The sequence below is a fragment of the Oreochromis aureus genome, linkage group 11 (assembly GCF_013358895.1).
Source record: "Oreochromis aureus strain Israel breed Guangdong linkage group 11, ZZ_aureus, whole genome shotgun sequence".
Lineage (NCBI taxonomy): Eukaryota > Metazoa > Chordata > Actinopteri > Cichliformes > Cichlidae > Oreochromis > Oreochromis aureus.
Window position 1 is genome coordinate 644,496 of NC_052952.1, and position 10,531 is coordinate 655,026.

At 40.4% G+C, this 10,531-nt stretch overlaps 1 protein-coding gene across 1 annotated transcript in view; it reads left to right on the plus strand.

Annotated features, from left to right (window-relative positions):
• The first annotated feature begins 9,406 nt into the window (after positions 1–9,406).
• Positions 9,407–10,531, plus strand: part of grik2 (glutamate receptor, ionotropic, kainate 2) — a 288,770-nt gene continuing 287,645 nt past the window's right edge. Inside the window, 1 exon segment of the mRNA XM_039619454.1 lies at positions 9,407–9,506. Coding sequence (XP_039475388.1) covers positions 9,407–9,506 — 100 coding nt within the window.

The window sequence follows — 10,531 nt, forward strand, 5'->3', positions numbered from 1 at the left end:
AGGAAAAATGATTACAAGTTTTAAAAGGCTTTATGAATATTTATGAAGTGTTTCTGTCTCTGCTTGTTTCTCTGCCTCTTTGGATATCCAGTCAGGAGCCACTAATAAAAAAGCCCATGTTCCCTCTCAGCATTTTAACATGATGCCAAATTGGACATTAATGCTTTTAATGCTCTGGCTTTAGATGAAAAATATTACCTTTGATTGCTTATTGACTTATTTCTGGGCTTTTATGCCTTTTATATGTGTGCTTGACTGCAAATGTGAGTCTTTCATGTTTAAAAGGAGCCTGGAGGCACACGGCTGTGTAGGGCAGCTTTCCTCTCCCCATAGCTGGGCTGTCAGGGTTAGTTAAAGGCAGAGGGTCCAATGTTCTCATGGCTTTAAGGACAGCGTGATCCAACGGCACAGAGATGAAAAGAGAGAGGTAGCTCATCCAACCATCCAAAGGGATTTTCCCTTCAAGCACCTCATCACAATCTCTCCAAATGAAACCATTATCTCAACATTCCTGCCTGAGGCACTCGCTCTTTTTTACTCACTTTTTCTTTTCCACTCCCCCCCCCCCTACTCCCACACACACACACAAAAGGCTCCTCTGAACTTTTTCCTTTTTCCTCCTTTTAGAGCTGTATTTTGGAGATGTGAAGAGAAGATGAAAGATGGAAGGTGACAGGTGCTGTGAGATAGCGGATTGTGGGAATGAGGAAGAGGTGGGCAAAGGGGGGGAAGGAGTGGATGTTTCAGGGGAGGAGGAACCAGCAGGGACAAAAGTGTCAGAGATGGAGGAGATGTTCGCTGGAGTGTGTGTATGACAGGGATGACTCCTAATTCTTCCAGGGAAAGCTGAGATTTGGTTTGCTTGTCATAACAGATGCTTCAGTCTGCCCAAAGGGAAAGCTGTTCTCCACCTGCAATGACTCATTTGGAAATTTCCCCTAATGTATTATTTGACCACAATGGATCGTGTCTGCCTTCACACATGCACAGACACTCCTACAGACGTCCTACAGAAGGAGAGAGTTAAACACTGAGGGGAAAATAGGAAGCAGGATGAGAGGGGACAGTGTTCATAGCTGTAACTGTGAATAATGACATGGCTTCAGGACTGACATAAATCACCTGTAGATGATAACATTATGTGTAGTCATAGAGGAGTTGTTCATACAGCCTGGTGCTGGGAACTCAGGAGACAAGCAATGAAATAAGAATTTAATTATGTTTATCATTGTATGGTAGATATGAGTTCAAAGAAAGATTACTTGGGTGATTTGAAACCTTCTGACAGACAATGATGGGGCGCTGTGTGGTTGGTGAGGATAGTTAAAGATGATGATGGGGAATTTTTCAAGAAAGGAGTATAAAGCATCCACAACTGTGTTCAGCTGTGACTGCTTTGGAAAAAAATGTTGAGAAATTATTTATGTGTACTTGTAGTTGTGCTAAAGGCCACGAAGAAACAGAGATATGATTGTAGGCTGCTGGAGACTCATTTAATTACAATCCTATTTAGTGATTTTGCACCTAAAACGCTTGGTGTAATGATACTTACATTTAAATGAAACTATAAGTATCATCAAAAAAGTCCTGCCAATAATCAATCTTAAATATGATCAACCTATCTCTAATAATCGGCTATGTACCACAGGCCTTCAAGCTGGCTGTAGTTAAACCTTTACTCAAAAAGCATCTCTAGACCCAGCAGTCTTAGCTAATTATAGGCCAATCTCCAACCTTCCTTTCATATCAAACATCCTTGAAAGAGTAGTTGTCAAACAGCTAACAGATCATCTGCAGAGGAATGGCTTATTTGAAGAGTTTCAGTCAGGTTTCAGAGCTCATCACAGCACAGAAACAGCTTTAGTGAAGGTTACAAATGATCTTCTTATGGCCTCTGACAGTGGACTCATCTCTGTGCTTGTCCTGCTAGACCTCAGTGCTGCGTTCGATACTGTTGACCATAATATCCTATTAGAGCGATTAGAACATGCTGTAGGTATTACAGGTACTGCACTGCAGTGGTTTGTATCATATCTATCTAATAGACTCCAATTTGTGCATGTAAATGGAGAGTCCTCTTCACACACTAAGGTCAATTATGGTGTTCCACAGGGTTCAGTGCTAGGACCAATTCTGTTTACATTATACATGCTTCCCTTAGGGCAGCATCATTAGAAGACATAGCATACATTTTCACTGCTATGCAGATGACACGCAGCTCTATCTATCCATGAAGCCAGGTAACACACACCAATTAGTTAAACTGCAGGAATGTCTTAAAGACATAAAGACCTGGATGGCCGCTAACTTTCTGCTTCTTAATTCAGATCAAACTGAGGTTATTGTACTCGGCCCTGAAAAGTCTTAGAAATATGGTATCTAAGCAGATTCTTACTCTGGATGGCATTACCTTGGCCTCCAGTAACACTGTGAGGAACCTTGAGTCATTTTTGACCAGGACATGTCCTTCAATGCACATATTAAACAAATATGTAAGACTGCTTTCTTCCATTTGTGCAACATCTCTAAAATTAGAAATATCCTGTCTCAGAGTGATGCTGAAAAACTAGTTCATGCATTTATTACTTCCAGGCTGGACTACTGTAATTCATTATTATCAGGATGTCCTAAAAACTCCCTGAAAAGCCTTCAGCTGATCCAAAATGCTGCAGCAAGAGTCCTGACAGGGACTAGAAAGAGAGAGCAGATTGAATTAACTGAAGGCTTTTCAACCTCCCTGAGCCTGGTTCTGCTGGAGGTTTCTTCCTGTTAAAAGGGAGTTTTTCCTTCCCACTGTCGCCAAAGTGCTTGCTCATACGGGTTGATTTGATTGTTGGGTTTTTCTCTGTATGCATTATTTAGGGTCTACCTTACAATATAAAGCGCCTTGAGGCGACTGCTGTTGTGATTTGGCGCTGTATAAATAAAATTGAATTGAGAGCTGGAGGCGGTGACTGTGGACAGCACAGTCTGGCTTGTCTACTTAGGCTGCTGTCCCTGTGGCCTGGTCCAGGATAAGTGGGAGAAAATGGATGGATAGAAAATTGGTGATGTGTTCAATACATGTCATGTTATGATATTAATCATGGTGTGGTGGCCAGTGCTTTTTTAATGCTGCTGTGTGTTAGGGGTGCAGTCTGACAGACAAAAACTCCTGAACAACCTGGTGAAAAAACCCAGCTCAGTGCGTTTCAGCAGGCTGGACTCACATAAAGCACATAGAACAAACTGAAAGCTGCGCTGGGCAGAGAGGCAGCAGAGGTAGATGGCTCCTGTGAGTGCGCTGTTAATCTGAACAGCTTAACAGTTCCTTTGTCCCCACTGCAATAAGACTTTTTAACTCCACCTAACCCATTTGTTGTAGTTACTCCAGGTTTTTCTATTCAGTATCACTTACAACCTTTTGTTGTCTATCCAAGCAGTTGGTGTGAAGCACCCACAATTTCATTGTACATGTACAAAGTGCTATTCTATTCTATTCTATTCTATTCTATTCTATAGTTAGCTCTCTCACTCTCTGCTGTAACTGTAATGCAACGACAGCTGTTTTCTTCATTCATACTGTTGCAGCTTCTCATTGGATTGTGTACGTGGTGTGAAACGGTAGGTCCAGCTTTGTAATTTTAAGTTCCTTGACATGATTTGTTTTTAGATTTGTTTCCATTTTATACTCACACATGACCACCCTGTTTGTTTGGGGGAGTTTTGTAGTTGTGTAAGAAATTACAAACATTTATTTTTACTGTTCAGTTCCTACATTCCTGTCTTTTTATTAATGACATGTTCATCCTCAGTATCTGTAACATCTGTATGTGGCTTAGGCCTTCTGTCAGCATCAGACTCGTCTGCTTTGAATCACATAAAAAAATAACTTATTACTCAACAGCTTATAATCTTAGAATCAATAATAATGATTTAATTTGAATAGATTTTTAATAATATTATGTGTGACTGTTTCATTGCAGCTTGATATTTATTAATGTAATGATGTGAACTGCTCCATAGACTTGTCTTTTCCTTTGCATCAACAATGTAAAGTGAAGTTTCTGAACATCTACATTTCACGATGAATCCTTGCATGCTGGCACCTGCCCTCTGCAGTCCCTCACATCTCAGCATCTCTTATTGTCTGCTTGAAGGAAACAGAATTAAGTCTGACCCTGGTGTGTGGCTGGTGATTTGCTAGATAGTAACAGATTAAGCTAGATTTTTTTAGAGTTTTGCTTGTTTGTTTATTTGTTTGTTTTTTGGGTAACACGTGAATCTCAGGACTGTGATGTCACAGCTCTGTAAAGTCAAACGTGTAGACGTCTTTTCTGAGCAGATTAACTAACATGTTGATCTCGTGGTGCCTATGGTGTTTTCTTCAAATCCTTCATTTCACATTTAGTTCATGTAGCTGATACAACGTCCTGGCTGATGACCAAGTGAGCTGGCATGCGAAATGAATGCAGATAAAGAACATAACATTGCATTTGCAGGATGTTGATGAAGTAGACATAGTAATATTTTAAAGAACATGTGGATGTTAATCCTAGCTGTACTGGTGATGATGTTCCTGTAAGGTTTCGTTTGGATTGCAGCAGGTGAACCTGCCTCTCGTCCTACAGGAGCTGGGCTCCAGCCACCCGGACAAAGATAAGAGGATGGATTCATCATAATGTTTTCAGCAGCAGGTTTAGTTTCAGAATACTCACTTTTTTATTGCAGCCAGTCTTTTAAAGACACCGTTCATTTACTCACACACTTACACATCCAGACTAACCAGATGCTGAACTACATTCACATGAACATGAAATCTGTCTCACTGAGAAGATACAATACGTAAGTAAGTAAAGGCTTCAGTTTTTGGTATATGCAGTTAAACTATTAACACTCCCATGAGCAGCTCATCGTCAGATTTTCAGGAAATCCTTGTTCATGGCTCATATTCATGCTTAAGTAAACTGGCTTGTGTTTTTATTAGAAATAGTCTTTACAGTCTTTCTGTCATGTGTATGACTGTGTGCATGGACTCACATGCTGATGCAACAACTATAAGATCAAACAATTAAGATTCCCACTGTGGCTGTTGTACGTGACTCAGACAAAAGACTCAGAGGTGAAGTTGCCAGGACGTTTCCATACTAAAGCTTTAATAAAGCAGGGACATGGGCTCACATGCCACCAGCTCACCTGCAGTCTTATTCCAGTGTACTCACAGTGTGATCTCGAGAGCCACTCTAGCTGAACGATGATGAGGAGACTGGTTTAAAAAGCCAGGCCTGCTGTTTGCTGTGTTTCAGTGCGCTGTCCCTGCTTCCAACACAATCTGAATGATCTGTTTTTATGAAATTATAAATAAATGCACAGTTGAAAGTGCTGCTTTCCCCTGCAGAAAATAGAATTTCTTGCCTTTTGTTTTCTCATTATCTCTAAAGCATGTTGCGTTCCTCTCCACCCATTTCTGTCTGTACACTTCACACAGGAGGAAGAAATGAAAAGTCACGCTGCGTGTCTCTTTATTAAAGTGCCCAGTTTCAATTTCTTCCTTTCCACTTTTAAAAATATTTCCTATAATAAATAGGTGTTGCCCAATATTCAGTGAAAAATGAACCGAGTGCATGATGGATGTGAGCAGAATTATTCCAACGATGATATAAGCAGAGGACTTCCTTTTCAGGAATGCACGGGGAGCTGGCTCCTCTCATTTTTTCTCTCTGTGTACATTCCTCCAGCAAAGATTTATAGCATGTGTATGAGAGGAAAAGAATTCACTTTTCACTTTGTATTCTTGCAAATCATCTGTAAAAAAATGGGCTAATACCAACCATCCATCACGCTGTTCCTGGTCCTTTTTATTTATCAGCTACATCAAACCTTAATTTCTCTATTATGGACAGTGCTGCTTGTTGTGAAGCTAAAGCTATATTTATGACCCAGCTTAAAGCTGTCTTATTAACAGCGCATCAAATCCCTGTGTCTATCACGGATCACTTATACTCAAATTTATATGTAAGATTGATACGTTACAGACTTCTGGTGAAGTTCTTTGTATTAATCATGCACTCTCACAATGAGAGAAATGCTTTTCTAGTGTTAATGACCAGTAACACCTACAGTCCTTGAAACGAAAGCACTCGTGGATCGAAGCGCTCAGAGGAAACGCTCCTTTCACAGGAAGAGCGACTGCCACAGTGACGGGGAGTCTCCACGACATGTCTCCATCCGAGCCATCAGGATTATTAGTTGCTAGTTAATAAATTATTAGTTGATCAAAACGAGTAAGTAAAGGCTTGTGTCTGTACACATGCAGTAGTTTCCTATTTAGCTAAATCAGTTAGCCAACTGAGGCTACTCCATATTTCACCGGAGCCCTGACTGATCCCAGACCAGGATTACATCACAATGAGCGAGTCAGAATGAATCAGGCTGTATGTGGGAACAAATCACCTCAAGGGAACGGACTTCTGACCCATCACCTCCCTCGTTTCCCCTTACGTGAGACGATATCACACAGTTGTCTGAACACAGAAAATCAATGAAAAACAAAGCTGCTCATTAGAAACAGAAGGAAAACTTGTGAGTACTGGTCAGCCGATGTCATCGTTGTTCAACAAATAGGAAAAGAGGAAAAGGAGAGAAAAGATCGGATTTACACCCTGTGCTGTTAGCAGGCTGTATTTTCTTGCAGACTAAGAGCTGCTCCTTTGGATTGACTGGATGCCTAACTCAGCACAGACGCACTTAGCTAACTGTGCATATGGACGAGGTTGGACTGTTAAGCAAAATAAAGCTGTGTTGTCTGCCTGTCCTTTAAACACAGCATTATGTTGCACGATTGCACAGCACTGGCTTCAGTATTCCCATTAAATGCGTGAAATTCAATTATTTTCTTTCGTATACAGATATGTGAGGCCTCTGTGTGTGTGGTTGTTCGAGTCACAGGTTTGAGGACAGGGGATGAGTTTTTCTGTCCTGGGAAGCCAACACACTACAGTAGATCTTTACAGATCTATATAATGGATTGCAGCGGGCTGTGCTGTCTGCCTTCCAAGAATCTGCTTCCTCTCATTATGGTTTGCCCATTGACATTTCAAGATGAGAGCAGTTCGCAAAGACTGTGACTGAAGAGAGACGCTGACATTTTGTGTCTGTGCAAGTGCTCGACAATGGCAGAGAAGCACTGACATTTGTGAAAGTGCCGAGCAGAGCATTCCTAAGGTTTTCTATTAGGAGAAAGAGAGGAAAATTACACATCGCACTCTTATATCTTTTATAGTAATCTTCGCTCGTAGGATGTCACAGGAAAAGATGAGTGGTAGGGAGAGAAAAAGAAAGTGCAGGAAGGTAACAGGATGAGAAGACGGAGCTGAATAAAGGAGAGATGACAGAATAAACACAACCTAGTTGCAATTCTCCAGCGGCTCGCTGCGTGAAAACGTCTTCAGTCTTCTCGCTCTGAGTCTCCCTGTACTTCTGCAGACAGCTCCCTGAAGTATAGAAAGCCTTCTGCTGTTGATCTTATATAAAAAGGTACAAAGTGTTCAGTACAAACAGACCGCTGAATAATGATGATACTGTTTAGTGAAAGAAACTCGGTGTCTCTGCAGGGTTTGCACAGGCGCACAGAACATGAATGCAGAATGAAAAAGAGGATTAATCACATTAAAACAATATAAGATTCCACGTTTTCTGTTTTTATTTCTTTTATATTGTAGGAACTACATCCTACAGTGAAGCACCCAGGCCTGACAGTTATTGTGAGTTGGCACTATATAAAATTAAATGAACTGAATTGAATACAATAAGTTATATATTATATATAATATTTATATGAAGTTAATTCATCGTGCTCTAGTTGCTGGAAGAGTACACCATTATCACCATTATGATTTAAAAAGAAGTGATCTTGGCCCAAAGCATTGCACCTACATTCATAATCCTGCACTCAGAGTGCACAGTTAGAGCCACTCACAGTGTTTGATTCACTAAAACATGCTTGCATAATTCTACCTGAACAAGTTCTTACAGGCACAGTATTTAATCAAAACATAACAAAGTAAGTAAACAAAGTATCATTCTTAGAAATATGTTTTTGCAACTCCAAAAAATTGATGTGACTCAGAAATCTTGTTTTTGGACAAAGTGATGTAGCAAAGTTGGCACATATGACAACTTTTATCACATTGTTTATAAATGTCAGCCTGCCTTAAACCCTTAGCAGTGTTTAATATATGACGACTTACAAACAGATTTAAACTATGACAAAGATGTATTTCAACAAAATCTTAATATTTATTGTCATTGTAGCTGTGAAATAATGAACAGCAAAAACTGAGGTTACTTTGCAGCTGGAGAACCGTGCCATCAAAACTTCATTAATGGAAGCCATACCTAATATAACTATGTTGTCTGTGAACAACCGACGCATGGTTTCGACTCATTCTCAGGGATCTTGGCGATCCCTCACTTTGTCGAGGTTAAAACTGTTTGTGGTAAACAGCATGGAGAAATGTTACAGTGGTAGCAAATCAAAAGATAAACTTCAGACGAGCTGAGTGTTTATAATAACACACTTGTGAGTCTCCATATTTACATCTTTAACTTACACAGAGTCAGACAGTCCCATTTCTCTGATATTATTCATTAAAAAATTTGCTATTCTCCAACTCTGTTTGCTGATTTACTGCCATTGATTACAAACTCTTAAACAAATAGAGTTCCTGCCTAACCTTTGTACCTGCTGTCTGCAAACACCTCCCACAGCGGCCTTTAAAAACCCAGAGCAGCAGCTGAGCTCTGAGCTTCTGAAAATGATCAGCTGTTCTGTGGTGTTCTCCTCGGATCGTTAAAGACTGCACGTGTTAAACCCCTCTTGAAAAATAGAAATTTGGATCCTGGTGCACATAATAATTATCAGCTTATTTCTAACCTCCTATTATTGGTTACATTCGTGATGGAGTAGGGAGGATTTTGTCTCCACTCAAACTCATGAATCACAGAGAACCTTAAATGCTGTGTAGGGCTGATTATCAGTTATTGGGCCCCTCTTATTTAATCACTGTAAGCTTCCTATAAGTAGTGGCTTATTATTATAACCATTCAGATGATATCCAGATGTATTTGGGTGATCCTGTCAGTTTATGAAATGTGACATATCATGCACCTGCATGAAATACTCACACATTTTCTAATATAATCCAGCATAAGTGAGACTCAATTTAAAAAAGAACAAAACAACATATTTATATTTTAAGTATATTTAGTATATTGCATCTTACTGATAACACAAGCCCTTTTTCTCCATCGTCCATGCATGTGTTTTTTCCTTTATCGCCTCCATCAGGCCTCCTCCTGCCCACTTGCACCCACATCCACACTCCTCCCACTCTGAGAACCTCCCTCCCTGTGATAAAGATGGAACATGTTCTCGGAGCTCGTCATGCTACACTTCCTGTTCTGCAGCACTGATACTCTGATGCTGATCACCATCAAACTGTCAGCAGCTGAGGTGCAGAGAGTGGGTGGAGGAAGTCAGCATAGTTTTCCTCATAAATAACTTTCACTCCACAGAAATGATGAGCTGAAGGAGGATTATTTATGTCTTTTTTTTTTTTTTTAAAGAAAATTGAGATGAAAGCAGAAAAACACAAGTGTTTTTAGAAAACAAAGAAAAACAACACAGTTGTTAAAAGGAGCTTTTTTTTTATGAAACACTGACTGTGAATGAGATGTTCAGTTAACAATTAAGTTTAATACAGCACAGATTGTATCTGTATATATTCTGACTAGTCTACAGGACCGTGATAACACTGCTCGTCCTTGGAACTTCAGGTTGGGGGTTTGACTCCTGACCAGGGCATTTTTATCCAGGAAGGGTCCCTAGGCCAACCAGGGCACCCTTATAGCTTTGTCTACGTTCACTCTGGCAAACTTCAGTCTGGCCTTAATGTTCCTCTTAGAGAGCAAAGGTTTCCTCCTTGCACACCTTCCATGAAAGTCAAACTTGTGTAGTCTCCTTCTGATAGTAGAGTCATGCACGTTCACATCGACAGTAGAGAGCCTGCTGTAGTTCCTGTGATGACATTTTAGGTTTTTTGAGCATCTTGCGGTCTGCTCTGGGGGTGAATATGCTTGGAAGGCCAGACCTGCGCATGGTGGCAGTTGTTTTGAATGTCCTCCACTTGTAAACAATTTTCCGGATGGTGGAATTGCTGATGTCACATTGTTTTGAGATCTTTTTGAATCCCTTACCAGACTCATAAGCGGCCACAATCTTCTTTCTGAGAGGATCACAGAGCTCTTTAGATTTCACCATGGCGCTCACTTCAACACTTCAACAGTCAGGAGCACGCCAAACTCAATCTGAGGTTTAAATATGGCAAGGCTCCTTTAAAATGCTGGGTAACGATGTACTGATCATGTGCACCTGGTGTGATACACCTGTGTGTGATTTTAACCATTTTAATTGGGATAACATGTGGGGGTGTCCTAATCTATCCCTCACCAGAAATTGCATTCTTTTTAAATTACATTTCACATAAAGTTC